At 38.3% G+C, this 23,693-nt stretch overlaps 1 protein-coding gene across 1 annotated transcript in view; it reads left to right on the top strand.

The window, feature by feature from the left end:
• The window catches only part of NEDD9 (neural precursor cell expressed, developmentally down-regulated 9), a 51,685-nt gene that overhangs the window by 11,600 nt on the left and 16,392 nt on the right, over nt 1-23,693 (top strand). The window contains exon 2 of the mRNA XM_049765244.1: nt 10,230-10,670. Within this exon, the coding sequence (XP_049621201.1) occupies nt 10,230-10,670 (441 nt within the window). The remainder of the gene's footprint in view (nt 1-10,229; nt 10,671-23,693) is intronic.

Raw genomic sequence — 23,693 nt, 5'->3', positions numbered from 1 at the left:
TCTCATGTATCTCATGTGTCTCACATTGTCATATGTCATTGAAAGAAAAAGAAATTCCCCCTGGTTAAAAATCACTAGTTAATCTTTCCTATTCCCTCTGTCTAACAATAATTGCCTTACTTTTATGTGATGGTAGTACAAATTTTTATCTTGACTCGGGTTAAACATAGTGTAATAAGCCATTACCAAAGATAACTTCCTACTCAAAGTTAAGCATTAGTTGCTCAAGAGAATGCCATAAAATACTCAGAAGCATGGGGTCAAATCAGAGGGCCATCTCTAACACCTAACATCTTCAACATACATTTAGAACTGGTGGGGGTTGGAGCGGTGGTGTGAGCCATAAGGTGTCTGCCTTGTGAGCGCTAGCCTAGGAAGGACCATGGTTTGATCCCCCGGCATCCCATATGGTCCCCCAAGCAAGGAGTGATTTCTGAGCGTAGAGCCAGAAGTAATTCCTGAGCATCACTGGGTGTGGCCCCAAAACAAAACAAAACAAAAAATACATTTAGAACTGGGCCTGAAAAAATGCTATTTATTTTCATCAACTGGCATCAAATATAAATATGTAGGCAACACTTGCATTTAAGGTTTTCTTCTGTTCTATTTACTGTTGTTCTATTTCCCCTCCCTTCTAGCTGAAGCAACCACAAAACTGATTCTTCTTGATATAATTTTGCATTTGCAATACAAACAGTATATGGCTCAGCAAAGGAATGGGCATGAAACAACAGGGGACCCCTTTTATTTTCTCAAATACTTTATTAGAGATTGTAATGCGTGTTTTGAATGTTCAGAAATTTTTACTATTTTAAGAAATATATTGTACTATAATGGACTGGAATCTCCTCCTCCTTTAGAAATCCATTCTTATTTTGCTCATCCAAGTACCTGCATGCTAGGATTTGTCTAGACAGGCTAATAGATGTAAGCTGGTGCCAGTACTGCAGTGTTGGCTGCAATCCAGTTGGTTGTTTTATTGTTAATAAAATCTATCTTGTGGGTGAGTGGGTGTCAGGCCTTCATCATTACATGGCGCCTGTATGGTTTATCTAGGGACAAAACCCCAAAAAGAGTTTGTGCCTGCCACATGTTTTTGATCTTATGCCAACATACTATGCACTCAGATCTATAAAAGTCAGGAAACCTGGGGCAAATGCTTATAAATTCCAAAGCACAGTGATACTAAATTTTTAAGATTGAACCAATTCTCAGGAAGCACATCATGGTCCAATGGAAAAAGTCCTACATTAAGAGGAAAACCAGATGCTAGCTTTGGCTGTCCCGCTAGTTCAACAGGCGAGACCTTCTGGGTTAAAAATAAGATGATCTTTGGGATCATCTCAGTCTAAAATTTTAGTGCATTCTGTTTAATCTATAGGTAATTGCTATTTCTAATACCACATATAAGCCAAAATGTTCTTTCCCCTCCTTTAAGACAATCTGGGATTGCATGGATCTCAAAAAGCATAGATTCGAAAATTAAGCCTTTAAATAAATATGTATTATTAATGTGTTACCCAGACTTGAAAAAGAATCAAATTAATTTTCTCAAATATTTTTCAAATTTCAAATATCTCTCAAAATATTTCTCAAATTTCTCACATATCTCAACATTTTTCTCAAATATTTTCTCAAAACAGTAATCTGTGGCTGGAGAGATGGTACAATGGGTAGAACATTTGATTTGCACAGGAACAATCAGATTCAATCACCGGCATCCCATCTGGTCCCCAAACCTACCAGGAGTTAATCTTAAATACAGGACCAGGAGTAATATCTAAACCTGCCTGGTGTGTCCTGAAAAGAATATATCAATTACTGTCAATAATCAAACATATCCTCCATAATTTGTCTAGAAAGTTTAGTATCAATCTTTTTTTGTTTGTTTGTTTTTGGGTCACATCTGGCAGTGTTCAGGGGTTACTCCTGGCTCTACACTTAGAAATCCCTCCTGGCAGGCTCGGAGGACCATATGGGATGCCGGGATTTGAACTACTATCCTTCTGCATGTAAGGCAAATGCCTTGCCCCCATGCTATCTCTCCAGCCCTTAGTATCAATCTTAAATCAAGATAGATTTTTTTAGATAATATTACTTCAATGTAGAAAAGGGAATAAAATAACATATTTTGAAGTAACACTTTTAAGATCTTACAGCTATATTTTCTACATTATATTACCAAACCTGGTCAGATAGAGAATTTTCTGAGATCTAAAAATTTAATTTTGAGCATAGTTCCTTGCAAGTATCAAATCTTCTCATGAAATCTCAGAAGTAGTTCCTCTGGGCTATAAATAACAAATTACCAAATTAATGCTGGGGAAATCTCCTCTAATCAACCAGTAAAGGCTAATGTGTAAGAACTGTTAAGATTCCCAAGTTATGGAACCTTCTGAGCAATCACTCATTTCAGGAAGCAGATCAATAGATGCTTCATGAGTCAAGTGTCTGAAGTCATATTTCTTAAGGTGCCTTCCATCAGTTTTCAAAATTGAATGCCATACTTCTGTTCACAAGCCTGGAGAATCTAAGAAAATGTGAAGATTTAGAACAAAGTAAATATACATATTTATTTTATTTAGAAGATCTAAGATACTTAGCTGCATGACCATCATCACTGGGTTTAGATACACTTTCTAGATAATGAAAATCATTGTCTGAAATGGGCTAGAACCCAGAGGTAGCTTCATGGCTAGTCAGATATTTCTCATCAGAAATGAAACGTATGAGTGGGCACTCCTGAGATCTGGTAGGACCCACTGTTACCTTTCTGAGGCTAGTTCAGGTCACACAATGAAGAGTGTCAGATTGCATTTAACAAATATTTCTGAGGGAAAAAATATGATATTCAACTTATCTTCTAATTCCTGAGATGAAAGTGTTTATGTTTGCACTTTATAATCTTCAGATGATCTAACTCTTGCAACAGCACTCCAGGGACTGGAATGATAGAATGACCAGGGCACTTGCTTTGCAAGCACCCAAACTAGATTCAATCTCCATAATTCCATATGGTCCCCCAAGCCTGCTAGGAGTGATCCCTGAGCTCAGATCCTGGAGCAAGCTGTAGGTGTGGCCAAAACAAACCCAAAACAGAAAGAAAAAAAAATTAGCAATCCAGATATACCAATAAAAGAACCCAGGTTATCTAAAAATTTTAAAGCAGATACTGTAGCTATTCATGTTTACTGTTGGCAGTTGGTTTTTTTGGTTTTGTTTTTATATTTTTTAATCCTATATCTCTTTATCCAAAAGGAAATGGAGAGGGATATCAAGTGACTTGAAGATCCTCAAACCAGGGCTCAGTTGTTTTTTGTTTTTTTTTTCAGCAGGCATAAAAGTGTAGGAACCTACCTTCTGTGTACTAAGATTGACCTTGATGGTGTTTATCCCTTAGCATTTCCTTTAGGACTTATTTCCTTGACAATATCCATTTGCTCTGTGTGAGTGAGTGAGTGAGTGAGTGAGTGAGTGAGTGAGTGAGTGAGTGAGTGAGTGAGTAAAAGAGAGAGATGGGGAAAAGAGAGAGACAGAGAAAGGAAGAGGGAGAGAGATGCACACAAAGAGGAATAGAGAGAAAGCAATTGGCCAACTGCCAGAATTCAAGACTAGGATACAGGAAAATTCATGTTGCCGAAAATGTGGCAACCCAGAGGCCTTGGCAGGAGATCCTACTTGATAAATATAGAATGAAGCAAAAATAATAAGAGGAAGTTGGCCCATTGTGAGGTGACACACCAGCCATTGTGTCTCTTCACTCTTCAAAGACCAGCATGAATGGTCATGGAAATTGCAAGTCACACCTCTCCATATTTATAGCAGATGTTTCCCTGGCAATAGCAGTCATAAGCTTTTTTTGACATTTGATAGCAGTGTGGGGAAGAAGACAGAGGAGGGAAAGCAACGTGAAAGCTATTACGTGACTTAGTAATACTAGTAGCTATTGTTCAGCTAATTATGAAATATTTTCTTTCCATTTCTCAGGCATAATTTGATTGCCTGGAATAGCAGAGCCTAGTTTTTCTGGCAAAGTATGGGCTCTGTTCTGTCAGATGAGGGTTTCTATGCTGAAGGGAGAAAAGATTTTTACAGCAACCATTATATTTAATCTGGCTTCTCTTGAACTTCCTGTTTGCTCAGTTGTGAACATTAAATTTAAGGTCTCAATCTACGTCATTATCCTCTTTTAGTATATGCTTCCCTGTTTGTGTCCCATTTTCTCTAGAAGGCTTTTGTGATGGGCCCAAAGTGATAGTACAGTGGATGTGGCACTTGTTTGCAAGAGACCAAGGTTCGCGACTAGCAGCACAGAATGGTCTCCTAAGCAGCACCTGAAGTAGTCTCTGAGCACAGAAGCAGGAGTAATATCTGAATATAGGCAAGTGTGACTCATAACAAACAAAAAAGCAAAAATAGACCTCTGTGTTTAAGATTTTGTTAGTTCATCATTCCATGTATGTCTAAAAATTTATTTTAACTGACTTTTTTATAAAGCAATTTGAACTTGTCTAGAGAACTAGGAAATCAGAGTCCAGAATTTAAATTAGTGAATACTTAACGAATGTGTATTTACTTTAGACAAAAAGCCAACATTCTGGAAATGCCAAGTAAATAAGACATCCCTCTTGAATTTAAGGTATTTCCATTTTTAAATGATATAGTACAAGTCATACTGTAAGAAATACTGTTACAGAGACCTAGGATGAGGACCAAAGAAATAGTGCAGTGAGTAGGTCATTTGCTTTACACAAGACCAACCCAGATTCAATCCCCAGGGTCTTATATGGCCCCCCAAATCCACCAGGAGTGATCCCTAAGCTCAGAGCCAGGAGTAAGCCTGAGCACCTCTAGATATGGGCCCAGAAACTAAAAACCAAAGCAAAGAGAGATCTGTGATGAGAAATGATCAGAAAAGTTTTGGAAATATAAAAAGTATATTTGTTTTCATTCTATAGAAGATTTTGGTTTGCACAGGTTTGATCATATAGAAGGTGAGTTTCAAAGAGAACAAAAATGTTTAATGACTGTTTAATAAATAAAAATGTTAGATTCAGGAAGACCAGTTGGGAGTCCACTAACATACTCCTGAGAAAGAGTATTTGAGTTTGAACAGGTTGTTGCAGTGAGGAAAGAAACGAGTACTGTGAGTTTGAACTCATAAATTTTCAGGTTATGAAGATCTTCAGCAAACACCAGAAGTTTCCATTTGTATACTGACATAATATTAATACTAAGTAAATCAAGAGAAAGAGCCTTTGTAAGGACTGACATATGGAAGTAGAATAGTATAGACAAAATATCTAGACTGAAAAAAATAAAATAAAAAAATAAAAATATCTAGACTGGAGTTATGTGCATTAGACAAGTGTTTTGATGTTATTGTCATAGATGAGAAGTCTTGTAGGGAATGCACAGATAGATAATAAAATACATGATCATTAAAGGGATGATTCAATAAAGCTGTAATCTTTGACAGAGAAGACATCTGAGTGGTCATGAGAACAAGAAAAAAAGTGAGGACAAGAAATTATAGTCATAGAAGTCAAACATATCTAGGGAAGCTGGGTGTGGGGATCAATATTATAGACTGCTAGAATTAAATCCTCAAATTGTATTTTTGACCCTAAATGCCTGTGTTTAATCTTGTCTAAAATCACGGCTTTTGTACAGTTATGTCTTTAACTTTATTAAATATGATTCTAACTCTGGAAGTGAAGACAGGAATGTTTGTCCTAGCTCTATAATCTTCTTGCCAGACGCCTTGGGAAACAATTAACTTCTGGAACCTCATGTTCTCTCCTTTGTAAAGTTAATAAAATTGACCATAATTGTTTAAAGTTCTTCTTTCAACTATTCTGCTCCTTAACTGGTTTTGTTTCACCAATCTGTTGCTGCACTGATTGATTCTAATTGTTAATTTGCATAGGTCAAGCAAAGTTATAAAGTTACTTAGTTCTTGTCTTTCCTTGCCTTATGTTGAAATTCCCTGCTCTGGAGATAACTATCCCAGGATGAATGAAAGAAGACATATATTTTGAATAGAAAAATTATACATCTTGTGTCTTCTCAAATATTCAGATTATTATTCTCTAACTTTGTGGTCTGAGGGACCTATGCCTTTGCTCTAAATGGGAGGGTCTTCCTTCATCTTCTATCCCAAAGAAGTAACCCTTACTTTGCCTATTTATAACCTGGATGTATTTGTTGTTTTTCTTTGTATGTTTGTGGGTCATACCTGATGGTGTTCAGAGCTTCCTCCTGTGCTCAGGGATCAATCCTGGCAGAATTCAAGGAACCACATTTGGTTCCAAGGAGGTCTGCCATTTGCAATTCAGCACCCTAACCCCTGTACTATCTCTTCAACTGCAGGCATAGTTTATATTTGAATTTATGTTTTCAACATTTTAAATATTTTCAAAGTCCCTTATTTATTGCTTTCAAACTTGTTCTAATTGGATAGTGCTAGAATCTAATGTCACATCAAATCTAATGTCAAATCAAAATCTAATGACAAATCAAAGATTTGTCCAGAAAATATTTTGTTTTAGAAGATTTCTTGGCATATTGGTAGTTTATTGTTTTTAATTGTCAGCAAATACTCCACATGAGATCACAGTAATCAAATTCTGTTTATTTAAAGACATATTGCTTTGCATGAACATCTTTTCTAAAATATAACATAATTTCAATATTACTAACTCCCATTGAGGTATTGTGATATGTGGAACCCAAGGATAAAGCATCATCCAACAAATTAGTCACAATTTAGTTTTCTAAAAATCTCTATCATGTCAAGGTACCTGACTTGAATTAACTCACTTAACCTTAGGGAAAACTCATGAAGTTAATGTTATTGTCTTCATTTTTGCTTTACAGAAAGCTGAGGCAAAAAATAGTGGAGGGGGAGTCATCTGCCCCAGTCTCACTGCTAAGTCCCCAAAATTCAAGAATATTTATTCCATAAACATCCCAAGAAGAATTGGCTGTTTTCAGACTTTTATAGCATAGTAAAATTGAGCCAAGTTAAAAGACCTTTGTGTATAGAACCAAAGTGCCTTAAAGTTCTGGAAATAGAATTGGGGACCCTTCTCTGGCATCAAGCTATTGATAAATTGACCTCATCTATCAACCAGAGTATTTGGATCCAGGTCTTTGGGGTCATAATCTTCCCTCTATGAGGGAAACTGGGTATAAATATTGACTTTTTGACATGCACAGATGTTAAATAATTCTTATCCAGCCAAGGATGAGACTATCTCCCAATATGTGAGGTATCAAGTTAGTATTGCCTGCCTCTAAGAGCAGTGCCAAGTTCCCTCTCTAAATCGTATTCTCTAGAGGCAGGAGGGAGGACTGCAAGGAAATAAAGGGTAACCAGCTATGAGAAAATTTCCCTAGAGAAGTAGCTATTGAAATGTCATTTTCATCTAGAAACATTAGCATGCTGCTTGATAAGGTGGTGGGAAGGTCACTGGGACGGGAGACAAAGAACGTTTCTTCCTCAGCCCAGCTCTGAGGGATTACAATCTGCCTCTGATCAACCATTACCTCAGTGCTCTACTTCAGTGCTTTATGGGATTCCCTGGCAGTGATGAGACTCCATAAATTCTGGGTTTCTTTATGCTTGATCAGGTCTAAAGTTCTTATCCTTTCAATTGGTTTTTGTTTCTTTCTTCCCTTTTTTGTAGCTAATATCTCACAGCTCTTTATTCTCTACTCTTATAGAACTCTCTCTGACTCTTAGTTCCTGATTTTATCTTAGGGCATCTGACCAGCCATTCCCAATTGTTTAATGGCCCACACACATACATATATACAAAGGACAAGGGACAGTTTATCACAAGGAACAGAGATAAACACACATACTTTCTGTTTCTCCTCTTTCTTTCTCTCCCTCCCTCCCTCCCTCTCTCTGTTTCTCTTTTCTCTCTTTTTCTTTCTCTTCTATGACCCCAATTCGAAAGAGTCATTTTTCCATGATTGTTTTGGCACAAAGAACCAAAATATTGTCTTCTGTGTGACTTCTTTCAAATTACAGCACAGATAGAAGAGAAATAGAGCATTCACAGTCATCAGACATCCTTAATGTTTCTTAAACCGTGATAGAATGTGTCATGATTTTATCTTAATGCAGTGTGAACTCTTAGTAGTGAGAAGAAACTCGAAGCTTCCTAGAATACAAATACTAAGTAAAGTCTTCTCTTGGAAACCCTCACAAACCCCTTCCTTTCTTCCTTTTTCTTTAGCCTTTTTACCACTCCCCTTTCTTGTTACAGACTTCCTTCATTTCATAACTATCAAGAACACAGACTTTAACCTAATTTTCTAAGAGGAGCACAAGGCTTCTTAGGTACTGACCCTTTACAACTTTATTTCTTCTCTTATATCAAATACTTTTATTGATGAAGGGAAATCTGGTTAAGTAACACTAGGACCCTTTCCCAACTATTTACCAGAAAAGAGGTCCATTTAATAGGACAGCTGCTCAATAGAAAACACAGTGTAAGACCTATAGTTTTGGACACAATGCAGGTGATTAATATGTGTCACTTATAAGAGACATGAAGTTTCAAAGGAATGAAAAACATGAGACTGAAAGATCAAGTCAGAGAACACAGAGGCAAGATTCCAAATGACAGACAAATATTCAATGAATATATAAGGTCATGAACATGACTCATCCCACGGGCTTTCTCTCCTTTTACCAAAAACCATCATTGCTATGACATCAAAGTGCATCCAAATATTTTAGTGAAGCATCCGAAAGATCACTTCAAGTTTTCTGAGTGCTTCTGGCATATTTACAATGCTCCCAACTTCTCTGTCTGCTGAGAAGGAGCAAGCATGTGGTCATGGCAGCCATCGTGCTGTGAAACATTAATAATGCCAAGAAATGAAATCTTCAGAGCCTTTGAAAGGTTTCCAAGAATGTCAGGACTTACTGCCTGCCCACTCTCCGCTGACTGCCTGCTTTGGCTCTCTGCTTAGTACTGAATATGCCAGACAAGACTTCATATAAAGAAAAAGGGTTTGGGGTCCATGAAAGGGGGACAGCACAGCCTTTCTGATGTGAATGGTGAGATTCAGTAAGTATGCAATTAAATGGCAGGAGGAGGAGTGAGGCTTAAGAAAAGGTATGAAGAAAAGACTGAAAAGAAAGATGAGTCATTTATCTACACATTATAAATTCTTTAGGGGGTCCTCGCCATCAAAGCCAGGGATGTAGATGCCTGTCATGCCATGCTTTATGCCTGATTATCATGGGAGAAATACTTTCTTAGATTTTTTTCCCTCCTCTATCCAAGGGTAAACTAAACGCAATAATTTCAAAGCTCTGTTAAAGCATATATAAAGTCTACTTTTGTTTCTAATTTGAATATAAATGCCATTATACTTTTAGGTTTGTGGATTTTCTGGGATTCTTTTTTATCACATCCAGTAGCTCCCAGGGGTTACTCCTGGCTCTGCACTCAGAAGTCACTCGTGGCAGGCTCAGGAGGACCATATTGGATGCTGGGAATTGAACTGGAATCCTCTGGGTTTGATTGTGAGCAAGCCAAATGCCCTACCACTGTACTATCACATTGGCCTCCAGATTTTCTGGGATTCTTTTAACCTTTAATATGTGAGAAAAATTGAGAAACCTTCAGTGTATAATATCTGAATATCTTGGAATATTTTATCTATTTTCAAGAAGTGAAGAAAAATGTTTTATACAGTAACATATTCTCTAATTCTCTAATGGTGTCAGTCACAGCCAGTCAGTTCATCTACTGTTAGAGGAGAGAACTTTTGTGGTCTGAGTTTTTCTTTTTTTTTTTTTTTTTTTGGTTTTTGGGCCACACCCGGTGTTGCTCAGGGGTTACTCCTGGCAGTCTGCTCAGAAATAGCTCCTGGCAGGCACGGGGGACCATATGGGACACCGGGATTCGAACCAACCACCTTTGGTCCTGGATCGGCTGCTTGCAAGGCGAATGCCGCTGTGCTATCCCTCCGGGGGTCTGAGTTTTTCTAAGAAGACAATCCATTGTCATTAATGGCAAACACAGTATGAATGTATGTATCTGTCTTTTTGATTTTACCATCTGTTTTACTCCTTATAGGTTTTTGTAAAAATTTATTCTTCTTTCCAGGAAGTATATCTCTCGATAAAAGCATGAGATTCAGATGTGAAAGAGACTGAACTAATAGTCTAACATTATTTTCCTTTGTTTTTTCCTTCCCAGAATCTTATGGCAAGAGCTTTATATGACAATGTCCCTGAGTGTGCAGAGGAATTGGCCTTCCGCAAGGGAGACATCCTAACCGTCATTGAACAGAACACTGGTGGACTGGAGGGATGGTGGCTCTGTTCCTTACACGGTCGCCAAGGCATTGTCCCAGGCAACCGGGTGAAGCTTCTGATAGGCCCTGTGCAGGAACCCTCCGTTCAGGACCAGCCTTCATCTGGACTGTTGCACCAAAATTTTGGCCAACAGAAACTCTATCAAGTGCCAAACCCACAGGGTGCCCAAGACAGCATCTACCAAGTGCCACCTTCTTACCAGAATCAGGGAATTTATCAAGTACCTGTTGGCCACAGTGCCCAAGAACAAGATGTTTATCAAGTGCCACCATCAGTGCATAGAGGCACTGGGGGAGCTAACAGCTCCCACTTAAGCAAAAAGGTAAGTGTGAAACTTGTCTGGGTTTTTATTTCTGCTTTGCCCCTCACCCCCATTGCACTGGGAAACAATAGAAATGTTCCCCCCAGAGCCCAGAGAGATAGCACAACGGTGTTTGCCTTGCAAGCAGCCGATCCAGGACCTAAAGTGGTTGGTTCAAATCCCGGTGTCCCATATGGTCCCCCGTGCCTGCCAGGAGCTATTTCTGAGCAGACAGCCAGGAGTAACCAGTGAGCACCGCCCGGTGCCGGGTGTGGACCAGAAACCAAAAAAAAAAAAAAAAAAGAAAGAAAGAAATGTTCCCCCCAAATAAGATATTGAAGTTTATAAGTAAATGTGTCTATATCTATTGGCTTTGGTAGGCAAAATGTTCATGAAGTCCTACCATATGACATATAATGGTGAATTCATAGTTATTATAAATTCATTCTGGGTTATGTGGATAAACACCTTGTTCCTCTCCAGCTCTCTGACAGATCTTTGAACGTAAGTTGTGCGCTCTGTTGTTTTGTGTTTTAATATCTTTCCCTTGAGTAAAACAATGTAGAAATTTTGAATAAGCATGGTGCTGCAGGAAGGATCAATCTTTCTCTAAAAGTTAAATTATAACCTAAATAATTTACAAAGAACTCATCAGAAGTCGAAGCAAGAAACCTGCAGTGACAGTTCATTCTAGCCAACTTGTTCTGTAAATTTGTCAGTTTAAAATTTGACTCAGCATGAGATAGTATGGAGGTGAGGCATTTGCCTTGCATGCAGAAGGACAGTGGTTCGAATCCCGGCACCCCATATGGTCCCCCGAGCCTGCCAGGAGCGATTTCTGAGCACAGAGCCAGGAGTAACTCCTGAGCGTTGCTGAGTGTGACCCAAAAACCAAACCAAAACAAAACAAAAAAAAAAAAGCAGAAGAAAAAGACGACGATGAAGCAAAATAAGTAAATAAAATAATTAAAATAAATAAGAAAATATCAAGTTTAAAAAATGGCAGATAATGTGAACATTTTAGCATAGTTTAGTATAATGCCCACATGCTATGCCTAGATAAATAGAAATTATTTCTAGTAATGCATTTTAAGCATTTATTATGTGTGTTATGCTTGTGGTGTAGTGATAAGAGTAGGCAAAGTCCTCAGGACATGGCTGTAGACTCCAATAGAGATAGGTACTTGGAAGGAGCGTCTCTCTCTAAATCCCTGGGATCGAACTGGGCCAACCGAGTCAAGGCAAATTCCCTAGCCACTCTGCTGTTGCTCCAGCCACTGGAAGTGGGTTTTAAAACTTGAATGGGTGCTTTACATAAAACAGAGAAAGAAATATATTCGAAATTATGTCTTAGCATATAAAAAGGAAGCTTTGTTTCTCAGTAGAAATAGTGCAGTTCTCTATAGAAGAATGAAAGAGCTAAGAGATTTTTTTCTGAATTGGGCAAATGCTCAAATAAACTGAATTGTATATCATGCACTCATTTGTTAGAAACTATAGATAATTTCAGTTACCAAAAAAAAAAGGCTAGTGTTAACATTTTTTCTTTTTTCTTTCTTTCTTTCTTTCTTTCTTTCTTTCTTTCTTTCTTTCTTTCTTTCTTTCTTTCTTTCTTTCTTTCTTTCTTTCTTTCTTTCTTTTCTTTCTTTCTTTCTTTCTTTCTTCTTTCTTTCTTTTCTTTCTTTCTTTCTTTCTTCTTTCTCTTTCTTCTTTCTTTTTTCTTTCTTTCTGCCTTCCTTCCTTTCTTTTTTCTTTCTTTCTTTCTTTCTGCCTTCCTTTCTTTCTTTCTTTCTTTCTTTCTTTCTTCTTTCTTCTTTCTTCTTTCTTTCTTTATTTTCTTTCTTTCTTTTCCTTTCTTTCTTTCTTTCTTTCTTTCTTTCTTCTTTCTTTCTTTCTTCTTCTTTCTTCCTTTCTTTCTTTTTTTGGGGAGCTACAATCAGCAGCACTCAGGGGTTACTCCTGGTTCTGCATTCAGAAACCATATGGGATGCTGGGAATTGAACCCAGTTCTGTCCTAGGTCGGCCACGTGCAAGGCAAACACCCTACCATTGTGCTAATCCTCCAGCCCTGGTGTTAACATTTTTTAAAGTGCTTCTTGAGGAAAACTACCATATACAAATGGCATGCATATAATATACCATAACAGTTGAACAATGATTTGGGTTAGAGTGTAAAGTAGATGGGTGATAAGATATGATCCACTTTTATTTTATTTAAAGACGAACTCAAATGCTTCATTTATATGTGTGTGTTGGAGGAATTATTTTAGCACTATGCTATGGCTATGTCACTCCCAGAGGTATCAGGGGGTGACGTGGTGCCAGAGACCAAACCCAGGGCAGGCTCCCACATGCATAGCAATTATTTTAACCCTTCTCTCTGGCCCTAAATGCTTCATTTTTTTAATTTTTGCCTTGATTATTCCGTAGGTTGTGTGAAATATTTTTACTATAGTAACATTTTTTTTATTTTTTACTATAGTAAAAATATTAAAAAATTTACACAACTTGGCCAACAGCAATAAAGAAAGTCATGGCCCTTATTTGTCTTAAGTAGAATTCACAAGGTCACCCCAAACTGAACACACAAAATAAATCTACTTCTAAAAAGCAACATGTTGAAAGGAAAATCAACAAAAAAGACAATTCCCCAATTACATCAAGCATAAAACGACTGAACTCTGCTTACAGCCCCATTAACTTTTGAATCAGAAAAATAAGGCCATACTCTTATAGTAAGTAATTTTTTTGCATTTTAAAATTGAAAATATTTAAAATTCAATTCAGGCTTTCTAATTATTGAATTATGAGTAATTTCCACTTTGCAATTTTTTTTGCAATTATAGCCCATATTTAGAAAGTTATGTAAAGTAAGAAATCGAATCCCAAAGCATTTTCAAATAAAATAAAATATTGAGTTTTATTTATAACAATTAATGAGGTCCACATCATGTTTTTTATACTGTTGCCTGACTTTTTATTAATCTTTATTTTGCATTTTTGGTTTCACATCACAAAGCCAAATATTTTTATCCAGTTTTTATTCTTATAGGTCCTAAATACTCTGCCCACACTCTTTCCAAAATACCTCATAGATAAAACACACAAAACTCAGAGTGAAAAAGAACAAAAACAATAAAGAAAAGGGGCCAGGGCAGTGGCACAACAGTAAGGTGTTTGTCTTGCATGCAGCTGACTGAGGGCAGACCACAGTTTGATCCCCCAGTATCCTATATGATCCCCCAAGCTAGGACTTATTTCTGATTGCATAGCCATGAGTAACCCCTAAGTGTCACAGAGTGTGTCCCAAACCCTCCCCCCCCCCAAAAAAAAAGAAATAAAGAATGGGTGGTAGTATATATGGCTTCCAGGTAACTGACTATTCCTTTCCATTCTGCAAAATTCTTATAGATATCTATACACTCAAAGGAGAGATGGAATAAAAGGGTTAGTATATATGCTAATAATGAAAAATATTTGCAAATTTAGTGATTTGAAGTAACATAAAACAGTTCAAAACAGAGAAAAGAAAGAAGACCAAGTGAACAAGAACCAATATTTTTAAAGTCTTTGATGTGTTAAACACTAAACCAGGTCTTTTATTTTTAAGGCAGTAATCAGGCTGAGTTTAATAATGGGGGCTGGGCCAGACCCAACACAGACCTCCCCAAAGTTTCCAGAAACCTAAAGCAACCTGGGGGAGCTGTGGTTCCTCCCTGGGCATATAGCCATGGTCCCTTAGACTTGGTGCAAAATACTAAACGTTAACTTGGTATTGAGGTCCAGCTCTGAAAAGAGGAGAGGGGCATAATCCTTTGTGAAGCCAGCCTAGAGTTGGGGAGCTGGGATAGGGATAAAGGGGTGAGGAAGACCCCTGGCCAGGAGCAAAAATGGGGGAAGGCAGGAAAGGAGAAAGACTCCCAGTTTGGGGGAGACAAACAGGGGGCAAATTTCTCAACACTGCTCAGAATGGAAGGCAGACAACCGGCCACCAGAAGTTATTGATCCTCATCTCCAATGCCCTCCAAGTACTCCAAGTCCTTTCTGTATATGACTTCATTTAATCATCATGAATTAATTAAGTAGTTATTATCATTTTCATTTTATAGATAAAGAAACAAAAGTTTAGACAATTTTGATTCTGTGTCAAGGAATGTTCTTTTATAAAGAGCCATAACTCCAACCCAAAATCTTTTTGGGTTTTTTTTTTTTTTTGGGTAGGGTTTGGGGGTCTCATCCAGTGACGCTCAGGGCTTACTCCTGGCTCTGCGCTCAGACATCGCTCCTGGCACGGGAGACCATATGGGACGCCCGAGGATTGAACCTCGGTCCATTCTAGGCTAGCTCTTGCAAAGCAAGTGCCCTACCGCTTGTGCCACCACTCAGGCCCTGCAATCCAAAGTCGTTTTATGGTATCTTCTTTTCTCAGAAAACAATAGTGAGTGTATGTTATTGGGTTTTAGTTTGGAAAATGAGATGATTTATCATTTAAAATATCTACCCTCAGGCCGGAAAGATAGCACAGCAGTAAGGCATTTGCCTTGCACACAGCAGATCCAGGATGGACCTGGGTTTAATTCCCGGCATCCTCTATGGTCCTCTGTGCCTGCCAGCAGCAATTTCTAAGCACAGAGCCAGGAGTAACCCCTGAGCACCACCGGTGTGGCTAAAATAAAATAAAATAAAATAAAATAAAATAAAATAAAATATCTATCCTCAGAGTTAAGAGGACTTAATTCTTACAAAAATTTAGAGATCCTTCAGCACTTCCAGGGTAGGACTTTATGAGGTTCCTTTGAAAATTAGATCTAAAAAAAAAAAAAAAAAAAAAAAAAAAGAAAATTAGATCTATCTCCTGCCTGCAGAGTTCTCCACAGCAGTGAAATGAGCTGTTAAGTCCCCCTTAGAAATGAACAAAGCTTCTTTCTCTCTAATCAAAGGCAAAACCTTCACACTCAATTGCAGCTCCTTATAAAGCTCTTAGGTGGGGGCCTGTTTTTAAGAACTTCTTATAATCGCACCCCAAAGGAAACAAAGCTAAGTAATCTTCCTTCTTGTTATAGCGATTTCACCCTAAATCACTAATGTGAATAGATTAGATAGTAGGGGTGGAATGCTAGGTCTTAAAAGGATAATACTCTATTTGTGAAGGAGAGAAAACAATACATTATTTGATTTGATAATAAACCGAGTTTTAGAAATTGGTTGAATGTTTAAAGACAGACTTGTTGGAGAGCCTCAAAGGAAAAGTGCTAAACAAGATAGCAGCAGAAATGCCCTTGGTTCGAAACATTTAGACCATAAACATAGCCATGGAGTCCACTTCTAGAGAGTCGTGCTGTTCCTGATTGAGGAGTGACTCTGTGCCTTCCTTGTTGGTAACATCTGAAGGTTGCCACGGAGTTGTCTTTTAATAAAAGGATTCTACAGTAGCTCTGTCATTGCAGCAAAGAATACATTAGCAATGCTATCATCTTTGCTGATTTACTTGAATGCTTGCTTTTTGAAAAAAGCATATGGAATGCTGAAATGAGTATTTATCCGAATCGCTCTTAGCTTGCCGAACAGATTAGCCAGTGATTTTTCTGTGGAGTCTTTCCATTATTTAACTCACTCTTGAATTTGCTTTCCTTTCATTGCTTGAAAATTATTTTCATTTTCAAGAAAGCTTGACAACTCAACTCAAGTAGAGATGACATGAAGATGTCTTTGAGCCTCGACTTCATTTTGGGAACATAGTCTCAGCTAAACTTATCCAAAGCTTCAGAAAGTATATATTGCAATCTTCAATTTATGCTATATTTCTTTTCTGTTGTTGTCGTTTGTTTTTGTTTTTGTTTTGGGGCCAAACCTGGCAGCACTCAGGGGTTCCTCCTGGCTCTACGCTCAGAAATCGCTCCTGACAGGTTCGGTGGACCACATGGGATGCTGGGATTCGAACCACCATCCTGCATGCAAGGCAAACACCCCACCTCCATGCTATCTCTTCGGCCCCAATTTATGCTATATTTCTGAGAAGTAGGTTGACTTGCTAAAAGGCAAAGCTCTGCTATTGTTGGATTGATAGGATTGATATTTAATATAGTTCACTTATTTGAATCATTTCTCCTCTCTGCTGCTGCTGACTAGTGAGTTGCCCACATGTTTGGGTTATGTCACTTGCATTGTTCCCACTCTCAGCTGAGCTTCTTGTCTAACTTAATATGTCATTCTTATGGGGATGTACTACAGGTCCCATCCCTGTGGTGGTCTGATGTACAGTCTGGTTGCTTACGGAAATCACTGTAGTGCCCACACACACGTTCCTGGCTACAGTAGTCTCATTTCTTTCTCAGATGCAGTGTTTACACACACAACACTTGTGGTGTGAGGATCACAGACAGAAGAACTGCCAAGCTCAAGCAGCAGAGTTGCCAGGATCATGTTTAATGCATGTGGCAGTGCAAGGGATCAGACCCACAACCTTATTCTAGCAAGACAGCCTCGATAAACCACTAAACTGTTCCCCAGGCCCCTGACATTTGATGCAAATGTCTGTCTGACTCTGAAACTAATGACTTTTACATCCCAGCTAATGCTTACAGTTGCCAAGTCCTAAAATAAGAGGATGCAGGCAGTCTTATTCAGCCCATCAAAATCCTAGTCCCTAAAAATGAATCTTTTTTTCTTTTCATTTCTTTTTTTCTTTTTATTTTATGTTTGTTTGTTCATTTTGGTTTTGGAACAAACCCAGCGGTGCTCAGGACTTACACCTGGTTCTGTGCTCAGATATCACTCTTAGCAGGAATTGGAGGACCATGTGGGATCCCAAGAATTAATCCTGGATTTGCTGTATACAAGGCAAATGCTCTACCCTCTGTGCTGTTACTCCAGACTCCAAGATGCATCTTTTTGCCAATAAGATGCACAGTGGTGAAGGAATTGGTTTGGGAACATTGTATGTCTGAAACTCAATCATGAATAATTTTGTAACTTACGGTGATTCCAATTTTTTTTAATGTGTTGCTGAAGTCACTTCTCAGAGTCCTTGTTTCCCATCTGGACAATAGCCTCATTGTTGTAGCAATGTGAGTAAAGGAAGGACTTCCCTACCATTGAGTTGCAATGGTCAGTTCTATGGGAGGCTAGTCAAGAAGTATAAAGCAGGGGCCAGAGTCATAGCACAGTGGGTAGGGCATTTGCCTTGCATATGGATGACCCAGGTTTGAATTCCAGCATTCCAGGTGGTCCCTTGATCTTGCCAGGAGTGATTTCTGAGCAAGAAGTGAGGAGTGACACCTGAGTGCTGCCAAATCTCTCTCTCTCTCTCTCTCTCTCTCTCTCTCTCTCTCTCTCTCTCTCTCTCTCTCTCTCTCTCTCTCTCTCTCTCACACACACACACACACACACACACACTCAAGCAGGTGACTGAAGTGATATAAAGAACTGTAAGAATATGTGTGTGTTGACTCTCTCTGCCACTGAAATACTGTCTTTTTTGTCAGATTTCACATTATTACAGTTTCAGTTGAATCTCTTGTGCTTGCCTTTGTTTGCCATCCCTAATAGATGACCCAGCTTTCAAGTTTTGCTCAAATAAGGATTAAACTCTCTTTGTGAAAATCAAAAGCAATACATTCCTGATCTCTATTCATCTTGTACTTAATAGAGCATTAAGTAAAATACTGTGGTCCCAGCTCACCAGACTCTCATGTACTTGTCAGTTAGCCAAAACTTATTTTAGTTCCAGCAGCTGTAAAATAGAGAATAGAGCTGAATCATTGCTAATAATCTTTACTCAAATCTTATCATCTAGATTATCTTCATCTAATTCTTTGTCAGAACCACTTGAAAAGTTGAATAAATTGACATGGCTTCAAGATTTTTTTAAAAAAGAAAAGCAACAGAGAAGTCACACAGGCATAGACAATCTATTTTGAATTGATTCGCCAGGTTTTTGTTTTTGTTTTTGTTTTCTTTTTGATTTTTGGGCCACACCCGGCAACGCTCAGGGGTTACTTCTGGCTCTATGCTCAGAAATCGCTCCTGGCAGGCTTGGGAGACCATCTGGGATGCCGGGATTCGAACCACCATCCTTCTGCATGCTAGGCAAACGCCCTACCTCCATGCTATCTCTCCGACCCCAATCTGAGTCTTTTTTTTTTATAAGAGATTTAAAAGAAAACATGGGGGGGCTGGTGAGGTGGCACTAGAGGTAAGGTATCTGCCTTGCAAGCGGTAGCCAAGGATGGACCGCAGTTCGATCCCCCAGCGTCCCATATGGTCCCCTCAAGCCAGGGGCACTTTCTGAGCACTTAGCCAGGAGTAACCCCTGAGCATCAAACGGGTGTGCCCCCCCCCCCCCAAAAAAAGAAAAGAAAACATGGAGCAGGCAGACACAGGAAAGGAAAGTAGGATTACAGCATCAGGAAGGATTGGTTCGCAGACAGGTCACTTCCAGAGAGCATCTCATCAAGAATTCATCCTCATGCTAAGAGATTTGATACCAAAAGCTATGAAAGTACTTTGTCTGAAGTGTTTTATTTCCTGTAAACTTCTCTCTGTTTAATCATATCATATTTGGCAGAGCCCCACAGTGGGTCTATTCTCTCTTTTCCAAAACAAATTTGTTACAAAATTGGGTTTACCCCCTTCAGAGTTGGCCCCCAGTTCTGCAACAGAAGCTATTTGCTTATCATGTCTTTTCTTATGACCAAGCTCTGAAAGGTTTCTATTATAGTATATATTACAGAAGGAAAGAATATTTATATGTATTTGTATTGGGGTCCAGAATTTCTCAATCTTGGGGTTGGAGTGATAACACAGAGGATAGGGTTCTTGCCTTGCATGCAGCCGACCCTGGTTTGATCCTGGCATCCTATATGGTCCCCTGAGCACTGCCATGAGTGATTCCTGAGTATAGAGCCAGGAGTAATCCCTGAGCATCCCTGGGTGTAGCCCCAAAGCAAACAAAAATAGAAGCAACATAGAATTTCCTATTCTTTTTTCGGGGGTGTGGGGAGCTTTTGGATGCCACTTGGCAGTGGACTTGCTCCTGGTTCTGCACTCAACTGCATCGGTGGTTCTTGGAGGGCCATATGCAAGACAACCACCTAAACCCCTGTACTATCTCTTCAGTAACTGAAATTCTCATTCACTTCTCCATATTATGCTTGTGGATAACTCTGTAAAATCCATTTCATGGTCTAGATTTAGTGTCCTATTGAATGAATCTGGATTTCCTCAGACATGTCAAAATCCTTGTGCCTTTTCTAGTTTTCATTTGAAGAACTATTTAGTTTGTGGGATATGAAAGAAGTCCTTTGTTGATTCCTAACTCTTTCACAGGTTGAGCTACTTTTAGCTTTGTGTGGAGAAAGTCCTCAACCACTTGAGAAACGTAGGCACCCTTTCCCATCATGCCCTTGCACATTATTTCTAGCTGCCCTTTGGTGCTCAGTTACTCCATAACTAAATATTGCTTTAGCACTCACTATACAAAGAGCTTCCTGAGAGCAGCAGGGGAGAAGTGCTCGGTACTAACAATTGGGGCACTGTTCCCACTAAAACGTTCATAGCCCAAATGCTATGTCAAATAAAAGTGACCTCAGAGTTCCATTCTCCTTCTGTGTTTACAGTTGCAGCTTTTCTCATTTGAGAAAAGACAATCCCTGATTTAGAGACGATTGACATAAGCTTGCAAAAGTTCTTGCTTAAAGTGAGACATTAAAATATCTTCGAAGGACAGCAAACTCCTCTCTCAAACCAATTAAATAAATCTTGATTTAGAAACAACTAGAAGGCTTAACCAAGGATGTATCTTAAAAGAGTGTATTTTTAAGACTCGACTCAGTTTTCACTATATTTTTGCTATACAAGTAAATAAATGAGCTCATTGCTACACCCAAGCTGGGCAGAATTTTTTTTAAGTGAATTAATAAATCCAATGTAGTCATCATGCAGCTTTTCCTCTTGTCCTAGAAAATTCAACTAATAATATTGGATTTCACACACACACACACACACACACACACACACACACACACACAAAAAAAAAAAAACTCCTATAACTTTGTCTTTCCCCAAAACTGGATGCAAGTTCTAAAGTATTAGTAATGATGATATTTCTTAGGATTTTCTTTACGGGAAAAAGTGTAAACAGTTCATGAGCTATAAAACAAAGAGGTTATTATAAGGTTCATTAAATACCATGGTAACTCTGCTAACGCTTACTAAGGGCATTTCAGGGCAAGAAGTATTTTTACTAGCACTTTAGAAACTTTAAATATTCTTGTTTGTACATGAAAACTAGAGGTAGTATAAATAAAATGTGGGGTTGGACGTGAGGGGCTTAGAGATAGTAAACAATCTAATTTTAGTTTCCACATTGCCAAGAAAAATGCAAATAGAGAATTGCTGATGAGTGACACATACTCTTCAATTATCAATTTTAGACACTGCCAATGGTACACTTTTAAATCAATGTTGTAACCATTAGGGCACTCTGGCACTTATTAACTTATTATCAATTACCAATTATAATTACTTATTGTATTTCCAACCACTAACTGGGTTGTCTCATTCCAAAGTAGGCCTTGGGGAAGAATGGGAGATACTGGGGAACTTATTCCTGTTCTGTTAGACTCTTGGGTAAATTCCATTGATCCATAATCAAGGCATAATATATATAATAGAAGCAAAATATTATATAATCCAGATCATTCCTAGTGGTGCTTTTGTGTTCTTAAACACAGTAGTAGTAAGAGGACACACACACACACACACAAATGGATCCATTAGACCTTTCTCTGCTCTTGCAAGTAGGATTTCTTATTACATTTAAATAATTATATGGCTTATTTTTGTGATTTTAAATGTTTTAATGTATGCAGAGATAAATACACAAATGAAAGCTATAAATATCAATATTAATAAAGCATTAATTGTGATCAATGCTGCTCAACTTAGTTACACTCCTTTCTCTCCCAACTCAGTCTCGTTCTATTTAATTACCAAACAGGATTTTTCTGTTTGCTTTCACTATTGTTATTTTAAGTTCTAAATTTTATTTATTTAATTTTTTTTAATTTGGATTGTGGGCGATATCTGGCAATACTCAGGGATTACTTCTAGTTTTGCACTCAGGAATTACTCCTGGTGATGCTCAGGGAACCTTATGCAATACTGGGGATTGAACCTGATAGGACACATACAAGGCAAGTTCTCTACCCACTTACTGTGCTATTGTTCCAGTCCCTTAAATTTTATTTTAACCACTTTGATTTACAATTCTGATACTAGAGGTGTATCCTGGGTAAATAGCCCAACAGCCTACACCAATGTATCTACTTTTCTCTACCACTATTGTCCCCATTCCTCCCATCCTTATCCTACCTTTCACCCTTAAATCCTTTAGAAATTTATTTCCTTTATATTTTGTGTGTGTGTGTGTGTGTGTGAGAGAGAGAGAGAGAGAGAGAGAAAGAGAGAGAGAGAGAGAGAGAGAGAGAGAGAGAGAACATTCTGTGTCTCCTTCTGGTAACGGTCAATGGGTATATGAGTAATGGCCTACTGTATTACTTATCAGGGAAATGCAAATTGAAACAACAACATATCACTTCACAGCAATGAGACTGGCACACATCAAAAAGAACAAAACAACCAGTGTTGTCAGAGATATGGGGTAAAGTAACCTTTGTCCTATCCAGTGCTGGTGGAAATGTTGTCTGACTCAACTCTTTTGGACAACAATACAGACACTTCCCCAAAAAACTAAAAGTTGAACTTTCATATGACCCAGCAATCTTGGTATCTACCCTGAGGGCCAAAAGCTCTTTTAAGAAAAAAAGACCTTTGCTCCTAAATTTATTGCACATATTCACTGATAGCCTAATTTTGCAAACAATCCAAATATCAAAGAATAGATGACTAGATAAAGAAACAAGGATACATGTACACAATGGAATACTATTGGGTTATCAGAAAAGATAATGTCCTGTGATTTGCTTTTCCCGACTTTTGCTCTGATGGTTGAAGCAAAAGAGTTTTAGAGGAGCGAAATGAGAAGTTGTGATAAATAAGTGAACCATAGTGGGTAGTGTCGGAAGGAAGCAGCTCAGAGATGCAAGATCTGAATGAGATTCTGGTAACTAGCTTTTGCAGGATTCTAGAGGAAAGAGGCTGTGGAGAAGGTGGGGGAGACAAGTTCTAACTGGCTTTGTGGTGCTGCAATTCCAGACACCAACCAGTTCTACTCGAAGGTGGTGAATTATAAAAGACTATTACCCTAAGAGATTGGCTGCAACCTCCCAGACATTATACCACAAAAGAGTTGTCTTGAAGGAAAAGGTGTTGCTTCTCTGAACTGAAGTGATAGCCAGTGGGCTAAGCACATATTTTACATGTAGGAGGCCCAACACTGCATGGTCTCCTGAGCATATTGCAATGGGAGGGACCCAAGTAGCTCCTGACCACTGAAGGATGTATCCCCAAAACAAAAGGAAATAAATATATTTGCTTCTAGACATTCTAGAAGGGTGTGTACCCTACTACTTTGGGAGATGCTCTGGGTAAACCTACTTGTAATCTTCCACTAAAAGTTCAATAAAATGTCTTGAGTTTGGGACCTTGCCATCTTTTGTTTTAATAAAAAAAATCTTTATGTTTAGGTCTTAGAAAACACATTTTCTCCTGGGAATGTTACAATTGGACTGTTGTGGATGGATGTTGTGTTTGAGTCTAGAAATAGCCTTGCTAATGTGCTCAAAGTAATATATTCGATACTTTGATAGCCCAAGCAAATCTGTAGGTCTGAGAGTCAAAGACACTTTACTGCTTTAATTTGAATTCACATTGCCTATAGACCTCACTTGGAAAACTTATAAATTGATTTTTTTCTGACTAAAATCTAAATAGGATTAGGTTTTCTTTTCTCCCATGGTCAACCATGAATGGTCTTTTAAAATCAGATTTGCTGGTATCATTCAAATATACAACATTCTTCATGTTAGAAAGCAAGAATTGCCATGTCTCCCATATTCAGGATTATCTTTGATAGTGTATCAG

Source organism: Suncus etruscus, chromosome 18, assembly GCF_024139225.1.
Source record: "Suncus etruscus isolate mSunEtr1 chromosome 18, mSunEtr1.pri.cur, whole genome shotgun sequence".
In the NCBI taxonomy this organism is placed as follows: Eukaryota; Metazoa; Chordata; class Mammalia; order Eulipotyphla; family Soricidae; genus Suncus; species Suncus etruscus.
This window is presented reverse-complemented; position numbering and strand designations above follow the sequence as displayed.